This window comes from Arachis stenosperma, chromosome 6 (assembly GCF_014773155.1).
Source record: "Arachis stenosperma cultivar V10309 chromosome 6, arast.V10309.gnm1.PFL2, whole genome shotgun sequence".
Taxonomy (NCBI): domain Eukaryota; kingdom Viridiplantae; phylum Streptophyta; class Magnoliopsida; order Fabales; family Fabaceae; genus Arachis; species Arachis stenosperma.
Window position 1 is genome coordinate 121,273,546 of NC_080382.1, and position 19,635 is coordinate 121,293,180.

The 19,635-nt window shown below is 35.1% G+C and overlaps 1 protein-coding gene and 1 non-coding gene across 2 annotated transcripts; one reads left to right on the forward strand and one right to left on the reverse strand.

The window, feature by feature from the left end:
• Positions 1-1,608: 1,608 nt before the first annotated feature.
• On the forward strand, positions 1,609-1,716 carry LOC130938209 (small nucleolar RNA R71). The gene has a single exon (XR_009069384.1). It is a non-coding gene; the product is annotated as a small nucleolar RNA R71 (small nucleolar RNA).
• Positions 1,717-15,985: 14,269 nt separating this feature from the next.
• On the reverse strand, positions 15,986-19,403 carry LOC130936093 (uncharacterized). The gene is made up of 2 exons (XM_057866080.1): positions 18,720-19,403; positions 15,986-16,550 (listed from the first exon to the last, which is right to left on the reverse strand). The coding sequence occupies exons 1-2, from the start codon at positions 19,193-19,195 to the stop codon at positions 16,301-16,303; spliced, it is 726 nt and encodes a 241-aa protein (XP_057722063.1). The 5' UTR covers positions 19,196-19,403; the 3' UTR covers positions 15,986-16,300.
• Positions 19,404-19,635: the final 232 nt, after the last annotated feature.

A 19,635-nucleotide genomic window follows, 5' to 3' on the forward strand; every position in this document is an offset into this window, starting at 1 on the left:
TTGGGGCATCTCCAAGATATAGAAGTCAATGGGAAATTTGAGCCCCTTAATGCTCACTAACACATCTTCAGCAATTCCAACCACTGTGATAATGCTTTTATCTGCTAACACAAAACGAGCTGCCGACCTTTTTAAGGGAGGGAGCCTTAAAGCATTATATATAGACAAGGGCATAATACTCACACACGCTCCTAAATCACACATACAGTCAGAAAATATCATACCTCCAATGGTACAGTTAACCATGCATGGGCTCGGGTCACTACATTTTTCAAGTATATTTCGCATTAAAGCAGATATAGAACTACCTAAAGGAATAGTTTCTAATTCATTAATTTTATCTTTATGTATGCACAATTCCTTTAGAAACTTTGCGTATTTAGGTACTTGCTGAATAACATCAAAAAGGGGAACAGTTACCTCAACCTTTTTAAAAATCTCTACCATTTTGGGATCAAGTTCCATCTACTTTCTGGATTTCTTAGCGAGGTGTGGAAATGGAATAGGAGTGGTATCTTTTACAGCTTCAGCTTGCTGGGGTTCCGCATTCCTTGGTTAGGCTGCTTCTGCTTCAGCCATGCCTTGTGCTTCATCTTCTTTTTCAACATCCTCTACCTCAACTGTGTCCGCAGCTGGGGCATGTTCTGGTGGGCTTAGTTCCTCAGAATTCCTCTCTTGCAGTGTGGTTCCAGATCTCAGGGTAATGGCATTGATGCCATCCTTGGGGTTGGGTAATGGTTGAGAGGGGAGTCCACTAGAGCTCGAAGACTGGTTGTTGGAGTTATTCAGTGATCCAATCTGTGAGACAAGGGCTTGCAAGGTAGAGTTCAGACCATTTAGAGTAGAAGTAAGGTTGTTTTACATGGCCTGTTGTCTCTGATCAATAGATTGTAGTAACTCATCATTAGAAGATAAAGAGGGATAAGTGATCTGAGGGGTCTGCTGAAATGCCTGAGGCTGCCTTAGATGAGGTGCTCTGTAGGCTTGATTCTGATTCTGCTGCCTGAAGTTGTTATTGTTATTCCACCTCTGGTTTCCATTGTTATCTCTGCCTCTTCTGTTATGATTGTCCCTCTAATCCTGGTTAGAATTATCTCTCCAATACTGGTTAGAATTATCCTGTCATCCATGGTTGTAGCTGCCACCTTGATTATACCCTTGATTGGGGCGATCATAGAAGTTATGAGTGGCTACCACAGTGTTGTCTTCCTGTTGGAGCTGCGGACATTCATCAGTATAATGACTGTAATCGGCACAGATCTCGCATACTCTTTGTGGAGCCAACTGTTGGTTTTGTTGTGGCGGAGAATGCTGAGCTTGTTGAGCTTATTGTTGACTCAATTACATCTGCTTCAGTAAGTTGGTCATTTCACATAAGCTCTGAGTTAGAGCAACAGTCTCTTTGCTAGAGGATACCTTTGCAACAGCTCTTGACCGACTTTGTTTCTGCCTGTGATTCCTAGTAGATTTAGCTAAGTCGCTGATCAATTGCCATACCTCATCAGTAGTCTTGTACTTTTTCATAGACCCATTGCTAGCACCTTCCAATGTGGTCTTATCTTGAGGCTTCATGCCCTGTGTAAAGTAGCCGAGCAACACTATCTTGTTAATCATATGGTGGGGACATGCTTCCAGAAGATTATTGAAGCGCTCCCAATATTCGTAGAGAGTCTCATATTCGTCCTGAACGATCATAGAAATGTCTTTCCTCAGTTTATCGGTAACCTCAGCTGGAAAGAATTTCTCCAAAAATTATCTTCTAAGCATATCCCAGTTAGAAACAGTTGCTCTGGGTTAACTGTAGTACCACTCTCTTGCCTTTCCCTCAAAAGAGAATGGGAAGGCTTTTAACAGAATAGAAGTTTTATTAATACCATCATGCTTAACAGTAGAACAAGCTGTCTGAAAATTCCTAAGGTGCTGGATAGGCTCTTGAGCAGGTAAGCCATGAAACTTGGGCATCAAGTTGAGTAGTGCAGTTTTTATTTCAAAATCCACAGCCACCACTGGGTGGTGCGCCTGATACAGCTGCAGTGTAAAATCAGGGGCTCCAGCCTCCTAGATAGTGACTCTCCTAGGTGCTGCCATGTCACCTGCACGTAAATCAACCGAATCACTAGAAAGGGAGCTTGTTTCTTCCTTAAGTGACGTTTTAGATTCGTCCTCGGAGAGGACTAACCGACGCCGAGCTTGCCTTATACGTGAAATAGTTTTTTCAATCTCAGGGTCAAATACTGGCAAGCTTGGATTAGGAAGTGAACGCGTCATTCAATGAAAGAAACATGCAGCTAATAGTAGCAAAATAAAAAGAAAAATGCAATTAAATAAATTCCAATCAATAAATTAGCACACTATTGCAATTCCCCGGTAACGGTGGCAAAATATGACGTAGGAGAAAATCGGCAGATTAAGAATTAATTAAAAAAATAGCGTTGCAAGTACAGTTCTTAACCGGCGAAAATTCATTTATCAATTTAGAAAAGAGTTGTCACAAATTTTAGAAATAAAATACTGGGAGTATGAGTCCCAGGTCGTATCCCAACGAGTTGCAGGAAAATGTGCTATTTTATCAATCAGAGGTTTTCCAAATGGGTTTTGAGTTTGATGAACAAAAAATTAAATTAGAGAATTTATATGATTTAAATAAAAATCTTGACCGGGAGAAGATTAATTGGAAGTTCTATCCTTGTTGGAATTTTGTCAAGATCAATTAATAATTAGTCATTGTTTTCATTTAGTTAACCCTCAACGAATGAAGGAAAGTCAAATTAAAAGTCAACTTCTATTCACAAGTCCTAATCCTCTCCCTTGGGAAGGATTAGAGTTAGTAACTAACAAGCCAACCAACAATGAACCAATTATAATTGAACTCTTGAGTATTCCAACTCAAGGTTCTCCTTTTAATCAACTCCCAATCAAGTTGGGGAACTACTCCATCATCATAAATATTGACTTCACAAAATTAATGGAGAAAATAAAAAGAGACATAATAAACAATAATCAAAGAGATTAAGTAAAAGTAAAAATAGTCTTGTATTAATGAATTCTGAAAATAATCCAATAACAACTCTGGACAAATTAAGAATATAGAAGAGTAAATGAAAAGTAAATAACAAACTATAATGACCAGTTCCGGAGGTAGACTCTTCTCAAAAGCCAAAGCCACAAAATCTTCAAATCCTAAATTATGAATGTCAAAAGAGAAACCTAGGGGAGGAGTGAAATCAGATCTAAAAAAAACTAGAAATTATGCGGAATGAATTCTTCCTCTCTGTCTCTGCATGTTCCCTGGCTCTAATCTGTGTTTCTGGACCGAAAACTGGGTTGAAATGTGGCCCAGAATCTATGCCAGCAACTTCTGTAATTTTGCAGATCGCGCACGTCACGCGACCGCATCGTCTACGCGTTCGCGTCACTCAGCATTTCCCGTGCCACGCCTGCGCGTCGTCCACGCATTCACGTCACTCATGCAGCTTCCAATCCACGTGGTCGCGTCAGGCATGCAAGCGCGTCACTGTGATTTCCTCCATTTCGCGCAATCGTGTGAGCCATGCGCCGCGTCACTTCTCATTAGTCATCTCCTCAATTCCTTGTGTTCCTTCCATTTTTGCAAGCTTCCTCTCCATTCCTTACGCCATTCCTGCCCTATAAAGCCTGAAACACTTAACACACAGATCACGGCATCGAATGGTACGAAGGAAAATAAAAATATACAATTAAAAGGTCTTTAGGAAGCACGTTTTCAATCATAGAATATTTTTAGGAAGGAATTGTAAATACATGCAAATCATATGAATAAGTGGGCGAAGACTTTATAAAACCACACAATTAAACACAATATAAATCATAAAATAGTGGTTTATCACCCCACCATGGTAAACTCTTTTCATTTTTCTCTTTTGTAAATATTGAAAAAAAAAACTTAATTTGATTTCATGTTTAGTTTAGTTAGTTGAGTATATTTGGTAGTATAATATGTTAAATAAGGTTTTAGGGTGTTTTGGTAGCTGTTCGGAGGTTTGGAAGGCTTCGTTTGGAGCAAGAACTTGGAAAAATTTTGAAAAACAGAGCACCAACCCACGCGTGCGCGCACTTGGAGCGTACGCGTGACCCAAGCATTTTCGACCATCCACGCGCACGTGTACATGGCGCGTACGCGTGGATGCAAAAATTCCATCCCCAGCCAAAAACCCGAGAGTTAGGCCTGCACTGTGCGAACATTGGGCCTAAGGCACAAACCAACCCGCGCGTACGCACACCTGGCGCGTACGCGTCCTTGATTCTAATTGCGCAATGCACGCGTACGCACACTGTACGCGTGCGCATCGATAGCGCCATATGCCCTCTTGGAACATTTTCCAGAGAGTTGGGCCAACCTTGGGTTAACGCTGTGCCATGCGCCTAATCCCACTCACGCGTGCGCGCACCTGACGCGTACGCGTCCTTCTGCCAATCTGCGCATCGACGCGTGAGTGTGCATGACGCATCCGCGTCGAAAAAAAAAGTTTTTTTTCTCCTCTTCCATTTTCTTTTGTTTATCGCATTCGTATACTTTTATTCTTTGCATTTCAATTTTGTTTTTATAGCTTATTTTCATTTTATTTTCTAAGTTTCTCATTTTAATAATAGTGTTGCATCTTCCTACTCAATGGTTGAGAATTTCTTGCATTATTTTGGTGCCTTTTGACTTGTTTGATATTATTGGGTGATGAAACTTTTAAAATCAATGCTCCATCTTTTATGACTCTTGTGTTCTTTGTGCATTGATATGACCTCATATTGTCTTTCATGACCCAATCTTTCTTATTTGATCTTGATGCTCAATATGCTTTTCATGCTTTGATTTTACTCTTGGATCAAGTATTAGTTGATATGCCTTTTGCCTATATTGCTTTCTCGCTTACATGTGTAGCTAACATGTAGTGAGAACCCTACTTTTATTTGGCATTAGCCCCAGCCTATGTTCTATTTTCTTTGATATCTTTGTTATAGGTTTAATTTTCTTTCTTTTCCTCTCCTTTTAGGTTGGCCACCAAAAAGGAAAAATGGAAAAAATTTCTAAATAGGGCAACAAACAAATCATCCACACAATCTTTTGAGGAAGCTCATCAGTTGTTTCAACCCATCCACCTTGCTCTTCTTTGCATGCACCGAGGATTGTGCAATCTTCAAGTGTGGGGAGGTCGTCCGACCGATCTCCATGGATAACAATTTCCTTTTTCAACACCAATGTTATCTAGTTATTGCATTGCATGATAGGTTGCATGTTAGTTAGAATTTGTACATATTTTTACCATTTATTTCTTATTAGGACTTTGGTTAGGGTAATGATTTCTTTTCCAAGAAACTGTTTTAGGGCACCCTACCAATTTGAAAAATTCTGTTGAACTTGCTTGAAAGAATTTATTTTGGAACATAGTTTTTGAGCTAAGAACACAAACTTGTGAGATTTGAGCCTAATGACATGGTTACATCTTATAACCTTCCTTCTTATGTGCATTATTCTCTTTCTATGATTGTGATCTTTGATTTGTTTAATTCTATATGTCCAATTATTCCTTATATTCATGCATTTATATGATTGAGGCCATCATTTCATTAGCTCACTTACCCAAATAGCCTTACATTTTATCTTCCTTTGTTAGCCAACTTTGAGCCTACGATTAACCCACTTATTCATAATTTTAGCACATTACAAGTCTTAAAGCGAAAAACAATAAATGTCCTTTATTTGGATCTTTGATTAGTTTAGGCTAGTGAATGTGTATCATTCAAGTGTGGAAAAACTTGGGACATTGGTTGAGAGAAAAAGATGTTTTTGTTTTGTATTTTTATATTTGGGACCTGGGTACATACTCATGTATTGATTAAATGTATAGACCTTGTGCATTGATAATGTTCTTGTATATTGCTTGAAAGAAAAAAAATATGAGAAAAACAAAAGAAAAAAAAGTGAAAAAGAAAAAAAAAAGAAAAAATAATAATAATATAGAAAAAGAAAGGAAAAGAAAGACAATAAAAAGGGGACAAAATACCCCAAAGTAAAACTCAATAAAGAATCAATGCATAAGTGTTGTGAAAATCAAAAGAGAAAATGCATGAGTATGTGAAAAAGTGAAGGATGGGTAGTTAGGTTAGCACTTAATTGTATAGGTTATTATATAGATTAGGTGGGAAAGCTTAAGTCAATCAAAGATTCAAATTGTAGTCCACTTAACCATATATGATCCTACCTTGACCCTAACCCCATTACAACCCTTAGGAAAGTCCTCATGATATTTGTAAGCATGCATTGAGTAATTGTTGATTGTTAGATGAAAAATAAATCTTGGAAAGCATAATTAGGGGAGAATTGAGAGAATTGACCCTATACACTTGAGCGACTAGAGTACAAACACTTCCGGTGAGGGTTCGATGCTCAATTCTTCGATTCCCGGCTTTCATGAGCGTTCTTCTTGCAAGTCTACTTGAACTTCATATTTATACTTGAATTGGTAGTATTCATGAATCGTCATATGACCTTAGCCCTACCTGTTTATACGTGCTCTTGGAGGATTGATTTATTTTTAACCAAGTAGGTAGAATCATTTTACATTTAGTTGTATTCATTTAGATAGGATGCATATAGATAGGTTGTATTGAATAAATGTCATACCCCTTGCTTCATTCTTGGTTTAGCATGAGGACATGCTATAGTTTAAGTATGGGGAGGTTGATAAATCTCATTTTTAGAATTTGTCTTGTGTTGAATTTAGAGGGTTTTGTCAACTTTTCTCCTATTTATCCAATGAAATAGCATGGTTTTATAACTTCTCCTTTAATTGTGCTTAAGAGTGAAAATATGCTTTTTGGGTCTCAAAATAGCTAAATTTAATTCACCTTGATTCCATTAGATACCTTGATATGTTTGTTAAGTAATTTTAGGTTTAGGAGGCAAAGATTGGATCAATGGAATGAGGAAAAAGCATGTAAAATGGAGAACTCATGAAGAAATGAAGGAATCGCAAAGCTGACAAGCCCGACCTCTTCGCACTTAATCGATCATAACATGAGCTACAGATGTCTAAATGACGTGGTTTCAGTTGCGTTGGAAAGCTAACATTCAGGGCTTTAAAAAGATATAAGATTTGCCATAGTTTCCATGCATCTAAGGACGCGTACGCACACTGTACACGTATGCGCCGATGGGTGCACGTGATTCACTTAATGCAACTCGTGGCCAGCAATTTTTTAGGAGCATTTTGGGCTCAATCCAACTCATTTCTGATGCTATTTAACCCAAGGATTGAATAGGGATGAGGAATCTTTACACTTAGTTAGTTTTAGTTTAAGTTTTGGAGGGAAAGTTAGTTTCTAGAGAGAGAAGCTCTCACTTCTCTCTAGAATTAGGATTAGGTTAGATCTAGATTAGAATTCTTAGATCTAGGTTAATTTCATGCTTTGATTTACTTTTTCTTTAGTAATTCTTCTTCTTCTACATCTCTTCTCTCTAGTTTAGCATTTAATTCTTGTAATTCTCTACTTTTATGTTGTGCACTTTTATTTCTTCTATTTATCTTAATGCAATTCATGATTCATGTTTCTTTATTGTTCATTTGATTTGATGTTGTTTAATTCCTTGCAATTGAGTAGTGTAGATTTACTTTTCTTGCAACTTTACTATGCTTTCCTTTTATGCATTCCAAGTATTTGATGAAATGCTTGGAAGGATGCTAGAGTAGAGTTTTATGCTCTTGGCTTGAGAATGTAACTTAGGAACTCTTGAGTTACTAATGTCCAAGTAATTGATGATTGGGAGCCATTGACTCTAGTTCTCACTAATTGAATTAGTGGAGAGTTAGGACTTATGGACTAGGATTGATATAACTCATTTGACTTTCCTTTACTACTAGTTAAAGGATGACTTAATGGGATTGATCCTTGCCAATTTTCATATTGCGGTTAGTGATTAGGATAGAGATCCTTGACCACCAACCCTTGCCAAGACCATTTTAACCATTAGTTTATTTCCTTGCCTTTTATCTTTCATGCTTCTTATCAAAACCCCAAAACATACTCCATAACCAATAACAAGACACTTTATTGCAATTCCTAAGGAGAACGACCTGAAGTTTGAATACTTCGGTTATTATTTTAGGGGTTTGTTACTTGTGACAAACAAATGTTTGTATGAAAGGGTTATTGTTGGTTTAGAAAGTATACTTGCAATGAGAGTTCATTAGTGAACTTATAAACCGTCAAAAATCCACTCATCATTCACACAGAGGTTAGTCACAGAACCTATTACCTTTGACATTGTTGTGCTCTGTTCTTTCTCTTTATTATTTGTTGATGATTTTTCCTATATTTTGTGTTCTATTACATTAATAAACTATTGTGTTTAATTTATGCATTCAGTTTAGGACTTAGGGTTCGCTGCTAGGGGTTGTTTTTTTGCTTTGCTAGGAAGTTAGTTATTTTGATCGGTTAAAGTTTGGTTGTTTTTGGATTGTGAGTTGTATGTAGTTAATATTGAAATATCTTTGCAGATGAAGGATCACATAACCATAGCATTTCACCATGGAAGTAGGTTTGTTTCCAAGGAGAATGGTTCTGTAGTTTATGCCAGAGACAACACAAATGAATTGGTTGGGTTAGATGAAGACACGATGGATGTATTTTCAATTAAAAGCTACTACAAAATTTTAGGATATGATAACATAGTGGAGTGTTAGTGGTTGGCTCCTGAAAAGCCTCTGAAGAATGGGTTGAGAACTCTGTCGCATGATGCTGAGTTGTTGGGGAAGTGTTATCATGCAAAGTGTAACCAAGGGATTGTACATATTTACTTTGAATACGGAGTGTCCTAACCAGAATTTAATGATGACTGTCCAGAGTTGTGTCAGATTCTTCCTAACCCCATTCCCTCACCAAACCCAAGTAAGAATGACAAGAAAGCCTCACCTAAGAAGAATGTCATAAATTCGAACACAAGTAGTAGCTCTAAGACAATCACAGAACCCAATTCAACCTACAAGGCCAAAGAAGTTGTCTCTCAAGAGAAGAGCAACTCAACCCCCAAGTTTTACAAATTTAGACCCAATACAGAGAGCAAGCTCCAGGATAGCAGCAAGATTGGCAGGGATTATGAAGTTTGTCCCTATCCCCGATTTCATACCTCCAAAGAAGAAGTGATGCATTATGTTTTGTAACTTTTACTTGGCTTGAAGTTGGATTCAATTTGATGATTGTTTTTAGGAATGAGTTTATGTAATGATGCAATTGTATTTTGATGAAATTGCATTTTGGTAAAACTGTGTTTCATGAATTTATGTTTGGATACATTTACATGGTTTTATCTTGAAGAGTTTAAGAAATCTATATAATGATGATATTGTATAAACATCAATGTTAGAAGTCCTTATTATTTTGAATGTTAGAACAGCTAGTGCTGTCACATTGTTATTATCTTGGAAATAATACTTGCATATTAGTTGTTATCAATCAATCTAGTGCTATTATTTTAATTTCCAGTCATTTTGATTTCCAATTAGAATTCCAGTTTTAAAATTGTACACCATGCCAGAATTGAACAAATTGTCATACTCAATAATCAATTGCATTCATGTTAATTTCATTTTTACAATCAGCAATAATATAATATATTATTTTTCTACAACTAAGTCATAACTAATGCACACAACTACAATTAGAAATAAGCTTAAAACACAACTGCATATTTTTAAAACCTAACATCAGTTTCCAAATTTCTAATTGTCCAACTTAAGCTCATCCTCCAATGGTCAGCATTTTTTTCAGGTTCAGCTCTCCTAACAATGGCGTCATCCTCCTCGTCTGCCCAAACAAAAAGATTGCACTATCTCTTCTCCGTAGTCTGATGATTACACAAGAAAAAAAACATAAAATACAACTCATAATGGGAAACAATTAGTTCTAAAAATTCAACTACTCATATTATAGTTTGGGCACCCAAAAAAAGGATGCTCGGGATTAGCCTCTGTACTAGACCAGCAAAAAACATAGCGTATCCCGCATCCACACCATTGAGGAAATTTCCCTATCTGCTACGATTGGTGGTTCTCGCCCAAGTTCTATGTGAACGTGACCTACTTAAACTCCCCAAATCTTGATTGCTACTCCCAATCATCCCTATGAAGACGACGATGGGTTATCAATCTGCGGAATTTTGGGACTTTATCTAGGGATTTATTTCAATTGCAGTGGCTAGATTATTGAGACATAGAATACCTTCTCCACGTCATATAACCGTTACCAATTCCACTCAGCACTTAACAGGTCATGTGTAATCTACCATATCATGCAATTGCGCCACCAGATCAACATTTCGGTGACAAAAATGATCGTAGAGATATTGCAGAGCCACAATTACAAATTTAAGGATTCTAATTGAAACCAAAAGAATTGTAGAAATCATTTTGAGCATTATCAAATTTTACAAGAACCAAATTGAGATTTAACTTTAATTTTCACTCTATTATCTTTTCACGTCCACTTTAATTTGCAGCCAAGATCTTCCTCCCAATCGTTATTCTAGTCTCTAGAAAATTAAAGAATTTAATGATGCCTTTACATGTGTGTCTTTCAAAGGATAAAGCAAGTGTATTAATGAAGTTAAGGTTTATGTTTTGTTTCCTTGGATGCTAGGAGAAATTTAATGAGAAAAAAAAGAAAAAAAAGAAAAAAAATTAAATAAAAGGTTCTAGTTAGGGCACGTCCAAATTAATGTACTAATTTAGGCGGCATTTGAGTATTCTTGTTTTTGGATATCCTAAAAGACACAATTAGAAAAATAAAAAATAAAAACCTACGCTTAGATATAACTGTTGTAAAGGTTGAGCAAGACATTTTTTATTTTCTAATAAAAAAGGAAAAAATAATAAATTATATATATGGTAAAAAAAAATAAATTGATTTATACTGTGAAATGAGTAACAATTTTTCCAAGTTGAACATGTTTCATACCAGCAAGGCCACGATAGCTGTATGGATCTTTGGAGTTGCTGCTTCGTGATTGCACGGGAATGGGTTCCTTTGATAAGAAGAGAGTATATTCTTTGATTTCCTAAATTCTAGGCACAAATTTGCAGGTAAGTAGTTGTGGTGACAAACATCTTTAATTAGCTCATTCGTCTATTTTAAAAATGTATTATAATATTTAAATTTTGTCATATATATATAATAATTTATTGATCAGTAATTACAATTTTTTAAAATAGAACTGATATTTTAGAAGAATAAATATTAATTTATAAATAATTTATTAATAATTTATAAAAGATAAATTTACTTATATAAAATTATAATTAAATAAACTTAAATAATTAAAAAAAAAGTATATGACTCTTTTTTAATTATATCTTTTAATTTGACAAGTTAAAAATTAGTCTAAATTTTATTTAATGGTTTATCATTGACTAATAAATTGTTGTATATACAAAGTAAAATTCGAATACAAGATATAACCACTCCACTAATTCAAATTAATTAAAGTGCATGACTCTTTAACAATCAATATATATATATATATATATATATATATATATATATATATATATATATATATATATATATAAGAAACAAGAAATGGATCAAGGGCAAAATCTAGTTTCTTCTTGGCTGAGTTACTTCCACGGTCCACCCCTTATTTATTTAATTTGGACCAACATGAAACAAACATGGAGGTAAAATTGATGTTGACGCCTACTTTCATTGAACCTTCGCAAGTAGGTCATACACATTCACATGATCCTTCTCTTTCTCTTTGAATTGATACATAATTCTCACCAAATTTTCTAATAAGCTAACTAGATTTTCCGGCTTTAATTTGTACAGTTTGGCGATCAAAATCGCAAATTTATAAGCCGAGAAGACAATATCAAGTCACTGCATTTCGCACTCACATTAATGACATTATTGCAATCTAATTTACATGAAGAAGAATATCCTTATGTATGAATTGCAATGTCTATATTATAACTTTTTATTTTTTTTATAAATATAAAAGGTAAAAGCTTTATACATTTATCTACAGCTCAAAGCTTAACTATATTTATATCCTTATAATTATCGTGAATTTGGCTTTCATCTTTAAATAAACGGGGAGAAAGGATTGGTCTTTTTAGTCTAAATTTTAAGAACATTTGGTTTTGAGTCTTAGAAAATTTCATATTCACGTTAGTCCAAATATTTCAAAAAAGAATTAACAATTGATTTTACTACCTTAAAATTAGAAGACTGGATAAATTATTTGTAGAAAATATGAAGTTTTAACCAAAATGATTTAGACAAATCATTATCATTTTTAAGGACTTAAAACGAATTATATAGAGTGAAAACCAAACAAAATAATAGAGTCAACCCAACTTTTTAGGGAAAAAATTAGACCTAAATAAAAAAATATATGTAAGGAGCAAAATCAAAATCTACAATATCTTTAAGGACGAAAATCATATTTAAACCAGAAATGAAAGAGTGATTATATATACATTCAGACTAGAACTTTTAAAATAATGAATATGCAACAAAATAGTGAAAATACATCTCTCTCTTCTTTCTTGAGTAGTTGTTAGAGTAGTTAATGCAAAGAGATGCTTATGAAGCACTTCTAGTTTTTATTATTTTTTATCAAAGTTTTAGTAATGTTCTTATTTGTTGCCCTAATTGTCATGGCACTTGGCACATACCGTTAACGTGACAAGAAGCTTTTTCTTCTTCTTGGCACTTCTAGTTTTTATTATTGAAAAAGTATAGAGACTAACAACTTTATTAAATTCTGTCTAGTATGTAACCAACAAAAAAAAATGAATAATCTCATACTATTGGATAAAATCTTATACCTTTAAAAACATCATTAATAGTTACTTGATGACTATAAATCACAAAAGTTATTGCGTTCTAATACTTCTCTTTTATTATTTTCTTATAGGAAATTGGTTTTCTATATATCTCGAATCGCACTATAGTACAGAACCCTTACGATGGCCCACTTCTTTTTCTTCTTTTGTTGCATTTATTGATCATAATTCATACCAATATAACGGGTATCATAATCAAATGTAATAAACTCAGAAAATATAGTCGAGCATGAGGTACTTTCAGCATGAAAAAGTGAAAAACTTTAAAACAATAAAATACCTTTTCACTAATTGAGGTAGCTACAAATAAGGAAAGATTATACCAACGTTGAACAGAAACGGTATTCAAGTGTTACACTATTAGTAGCTATTATAAAACAAAATGCAATATAAGTACTTTTTTTTTTTTTTGTATTCTACTCCAGCTCGATAACTCGATAATAAAACTAGTAGTATAATATCTGACAACTAGGTTTGGTTAACAAAGGCAGAATCTGTTTATTTATTTTTTCAAGAAGTGAAACCACACTTGATCAATTCAAAATCATAGATTGACCTATTTAGACCCTAAAAACAAGAATCAAGATGATATATAAATCTCATTAGGATTATCTTATTACATCTTGCGGTTCAAGCCCATCATCATAAGGCAACATTTTTCAATACTCTAGTTTTCTACCAAAATCTATGTATAAAAAGTCATGATCTACTGACTACTAGTCAATCAAATAAGAGTCAATGGCACTCGTAACAAGCAATGTGGTCATGAGATGGAATGGCTCGCAAAAGTCAATTATTACTAGAACTAACAAGTGAATAGCAGGCATAAATTATTAAGAGAAGGGAGCATCTTCACTTCACTAAGTAGTGTTTAGAAACTCTCCTGGGATACAAATATAAGAACAGTGAAACAATAGAGGCAAAGATAGAGACAAACAAAGAAGAAGATCAATACCAAGAAGAGTGTGAAATTTTGTCAGTGTCCTGTCTCCATTGCTGCCCCTACTTTTTGGGAGGATAGAAAAACTTCGTTGCCTTTATACCTGTCTAAGCTACCAAATAGGTTTATGTACTCATTGTCTCTGTGTTTGTGTACAAGAGACAGTTTCGAAATGCTACCTTACAATGTTAAATGGTTCCACATCAACCAAATCTCAAATATAATGGAATCATAAAATTTGGAAAGAACCAATCTATTACTTCTTCACATGCAGTCAATATGTTAAGAACTTGAAATTCATACAATGCACGAGTATAAGAAACTTTTTGCACTATACTGCCATGTTCTACTGAATCCAAATGCAGCAAAATGATTAATTCTAAACAACGATAATCATCGTCCGTATGGCGGCAATTCATAATAGATATCATGCCGTTGAAATTGAACAACAGATGAGGGATGACATAGTCACCAACAAGGGCAGGCATAGAGCAATGCTATAACAGATGCACATAGGTTGATTGAGATAGTTGGGCCATGCGGTATGATGATGGATTTTATTACTTAGGAAAATATCAAGTCATATTTCATAGAAAACATCAAACTAAGAAAAGGAATTTAGCTACTTTCTACCTTAACGGATTCATTATACCGCTAGAGGCAAAGACTAAACCACTCAATTCCCCCTGAAGGTACTGGACATAATCAATTTCTGCTGCCAATACCTAACACCCTATTTTGGAAACCTATAATCCCATGATGAATGCCAAACACAGCTCATTAGTGTACCAAGTTAACACATAAATGTAGCTCACCTCAATGCAAACCAAAATTTCACCAGTCAAATCCACATCAATATCATATTACTTGCTTGTCATATTCATTTAATTCCAACACAATATCATGAACATACCTAAACAATTTTCCTAATACAAAGGTGAATTGGCTTAATCCACCTTACTTGAGCAACACAACTATTACAATGACAACAATAAAAAATAATAGCAGAAGTCCCTTCCCACTTGGTGCCTATAAATAAAGAAACCAGAGAACACTGGAGGGCTGTAGCACTCTGCTACAGTGTCAAAACCAGAACATATATTTCTAGATTCTGTTTATACCAGTAGTGACAGTACTACTAACTTATATTCTTATGTTGTTGAGTTAAAGAATAAAACATAAAAAGCCTTAAAAGTCAATTTATGGACTATTTGGTCCTTTCAATTTATGTTATGCATCAGGATTTAAGTATATAACTATATATTCTATTTCTAACACTTTCGCTGTACATAGAAAAGGGAGCAGTTTATGCAATATGCTCAAAAAGAACATTAAAAGTGATACCCATGTTCACCTACTTCTAAAAACCAACTTTTATATACTACTAAATGGATTTTAGCTCCTCTAAAGTAAGGAGCTCACTTGAACTATAAATTGAGGAATATCTTGATGACAAAATTAAGGGAGTGGATTCTGACAAACCTGGGCTTAGTTATGCATGTGATTTCAATTTATCATAACATCAATCATCGATTTTATCACTAAAAACTGAGATTTCACGTGTTTCCATTTTTCCATTTTTCCCTCTAAAACAATTTTTTTTTGCTTTAGAGGAGCTAAATCCCTTTTCAATAACAATAATACTTTTTCCTTTAATTGAAAGAAACATGAGGTATTTTCTAAAATTATTGTAGAAAATGTGATCACCCAATAGCACTCACAAACATTATTGCTAGAATGTGACTATCACCAAAATAATGGGGTATGTGTATTTTCTTTCAATCATATGTACTTGATATCAGTAGCATCTGAAATTCTGAATATACAACTGATCACTTATGTTAAAGTCAACAATTCAACATTTAGAAACCGAACAGGATCCAAGGAATTAGCAGACACTTATATTTCTTTATATTTTTTAAAGTGCTTAGTTGCAGTGCAAGTACTGAAATAACAAAACTGTCAAGCATATCCACTAATCCTTATAAACATGTAGCTAGTCAAGAGAACTTTGAAATTGAATTGAACAGTTGAACCTTTCAGTTTCAAGTTATCATTTTGACATTCTTGCAACAGTAGAAAGTCTCTAGTGCGGTATTGTCAAATGATCAATAAGTCATTAAATGAATCCCAAAACTTTCAACATATCAAATGAACTAATTATGGCTTATTGCTATTCTCATAGATTCACAAAAGGATTCTTAATCCAAGTCAAGAAATTCTGGTTATTAGTAACAATCAACAATTGAAATATTGCAATGCTGCTCATAGGGTCAAAGTATGTGACTAAACAAGAAAAGAAAAAAAACTAATGACATACCTGAAATAATTATGATGTACAGACATCTAAGTACATTTCTTATTGATCGTCATTCAACACCAAATCATTAACCAATTTCTCCCAGATACTGGAATATGCCTAACACCATGCAATGTCTTTAGACAACAATCATCTTCTAAAGAATAAGAAACTTAACCTTGTTTCTTATTGAGTCTCAACTTTAGATACACCTGCTTTCAGTGCAACTTCTCGTTTATTTTGGATTTGGCGAACAAATTCATTAATTACTACATGTAACCTTACATTAGGCTTACGATTAATTGGAACATTATAGCCTGCCCTTTTTACAGCACGAAGAAGACACTTTTCACCTAATTGGTAATGAGTTGTGCAAGCAGCAGGAACCACAGACCTCAACACTGGTTTATTACAATATGAAGGCCCTGTTGGCAAACTGCATAGAGCCATAAACCTTTATCAGTAAATTTGTCTGTCTGAGAAAATGGTAATTATTATGAATAGGAATTAGGACAGCAATATTGTAATACATCAAAATAGAAAAGGACAAAGCATCAATTTTAAAATTACAGACTTTAAATTAAGAACATAGTACAAATTACAAACAAAGCTTCTCATACCTTGAACAGCAAGTAGGGATAAAAAAATCAAAGGGTATGTTTGTAAGTGAAGGCTTTGACGGGAAAGAGAGGGAAGGAATGAATTGAATTAGAAATCAGACTTATAATTAATCATCAAGCCTTTCCAGGAGCTCCCTTCCCTTCCAAATCCTCAATTCACAAACACACCTTGTGATAAGGAAGTTGTCTCTATGGAATCTAGAAACTGTGTGGTAGAAGGTGAAGTGAAACTCTATGCATTTATGCTTCAATGATGCACAATTAGATCAGGAACAGACGTCAACAGATGTGTTGTGAGTTTTTCAGGTGATAATGATATTTCTGAATGCAACCAAAGAATAAACTATTTGCAAGACATTGTTGACCAATAAAGTGCAATGCTTGGATTCTTTGGTTGGCTTGAATCCATAAACTAGTATGAATAGCTGGTAAGCGAGAGTCATATGACACTACTGAATACAAAATAAGATACTCTTTTAGTAAGCAAAGCAGCCATAACATAGTTTTTCTCCAAGAACTTAAGTAAGATTGAGGTGGGCATAAAACGAACTGACCAATAGGAATACCATTTATAATAAAACTTTGGTATAATGGGATAATTATGAAAAGCAGTTGCATTTTCAGCCAATGAATGACAGAAATCAGGACAGCATTATATATATAAAAGCATCTTACATCATCTGTATTACTTTGTATGGGTTGTCTTTGTGCTAAACAAAATTTTCCAAATAAAAAATGCTCGACTTTTACCAAAACAAACAAATTAAGTAGATACTGATTATTAATTAAATCAAACTATGCAACCATCCAGGCCTTTGGGAAGAAAGTTGATACTACTGCTGGTTGAGAAAGAAGCCATCACGGCATCACCGCTGCCGCCAGTTGGCCCTCCTCCTCCACTCTAGGTGGTTTTCCTTTTTCCAACTCTTCCCTCTGCTCTCTTTTCAAGACTGTTTCTGTTCCAATTGTTCAATACTCTGTTTCAGTTCTATTTTTAGTCTTTTTCTTGGCATTCGTTCTTCTTCCACTTCATCTCTAGTCAATCTAGATACTTCATTTGTTAGTTTAAAAACAAGATGAGACAACGTCTTTGGTGTTTCTTTTGAGTTTTTACTATTTGACTATGCCATAGTTTGCACTTAAGCTCTATGTCTTTGTATTTTTGTGCTTTATGGCTTAATGTACTCTTTATCTGTTGATTAGCTGAATTAATTGCACACTGCATGAGTAAAAAGTTGCTTATATTGCTTAGATTTTATAATCTATTACATGTGCAGCTTTTCTACGTTTTGTGGATATACATGTATTTTCAGTCCTACTAACATTTCCACCATTTCTCACAATGCCATTCGCCATAATCCTATGGCGGAATTTTCGCTCTCCGCCATGAGCCGCCATTCACATTCAAAAACCATGCTGTAACGTTGAGGTGCACTATAGAGGGGGTAAAGTGCACATTTTCAACACAAGGAAATTAAATATACATATTACCAGATACTTCTAAGTATCTATCATTAATGGCTTTACATTTGCAATAGAGACACTCGCACCAGTGACGACTCGAGGTGAGGAAACCTTGGAGACTAGGCGTGACATACTCAAATTAGTTTCCTTTCCCGATAGAATACCATGGGGATTAGTCTCCTAATTCTCAACTATTAAAAACTTTGGATTCTATTTACCCTAAGTATTAGAGGAGCCAAATCCATCATCAGCAAGTGCAAAATTATCAAGCCACGCTGAACCACAAACAAAGCAGGTTACTTCCTCTCAGACTTTAACCCATCTTTTCTAAACCACACACGCATTATGATAAAAGAATTCCATTCATTGTTCGCTAAAAGAAAAAAGCGCAACATGAAAACGAACACAAAAAACAAAAAATTAAAATACAACTCTTTAACAAATTTCAAATTGCAAGAAAGCCTATCAACCAAAGAAAAAATTGCAAGAAAAAAAAAAACTTGGGGTAAAAAAGAACTCACTTTTTAGCGACGGTTCTGCATCCCCGATAGAGCTTCTGTTTCGGATCCGAAAGTATGTGAGCGTGACAGTAGCGAGTAAGCGCCATAGCCTTAACCTTACATCCACCAAAAGCGCACCGAACAATGTCATCTCCTCCAACTCCCAAAACGGCATTATTGTTCCTCTCGTTGCCGCCGATTGCGTTGTTATTGTTCTCGTCGCCCAAAACGACAGCGTCGTTTACGCCGCTAGTTTCCTTGAAGGGGCTCTTACCGTAGGTCCAATAATACTCCTTATACTTGGACTTGATCTCTTCCATTAGAGCCCAGTAGTGCCCTCTGTAGCACCGTCTGAGTTGCCTCGTTCGGCGGAGCCGACGAGCGGTTACCTCGCGTTTACTCAGCACAAGTGTCTTAGCAAAAACGGCGTCGTTTTCAACTCCGTCCAGGGTCATAGGAGGAGGTGGAGGTGGCGGTGGCGGTGGAGACTCGTCCATTGGTGGTGGTGGCGGTAGGGCTGCCGGAAAAGTTTGGTGTGTGATGGACGGAAGGTAGGGTAACAGAAGAGACTGAGCAGGGATTTGATTTAATTTGATTTGGCTTTTAATTATTGGGATATTAATTTGGTTGTGTGTGCCTGTGCGGTATGAAAGTTCAGTTTTGTAAGCGGAAAATCTATTTTATCGTTAAAAGCTTGGCCAACTGTCTTATCAGTTATCACTCTTACGGCCTTATGGGAGACTAACCGACCGAGGGCGGGAGGGTTTAGGCTTTAAAACTGAACAGCGATTGAATCGGTCATGTTTTTGGATCATTAGATTACTAGCTTAATCGGGTGAATCACTAATTGAATCGATTGATTCGGTTCTACATAAATTAGAAAAAAATAAAATAGTTAAAAATTTAAAATACATATATCTTCACTAGTCTTTTAACA

Bases quoted from the DNA above. Each gene is read 5' to 3' on its own strand.
- LOC130936093 (XM_057866080.1), bottom strand. From the start codon at position 19,195: ATGGACGAGTCTCCACCGCCACCGCCACCTCCACCTCCTCCTATGACC. The intron at 16,551-18,719 runs GTGAGTTCTTTT...GGCTCTATGCAG, and splicing joins TGCAGAACCGTCGCTAAAAA to TTTGCCAACAGGGCCTTCAT.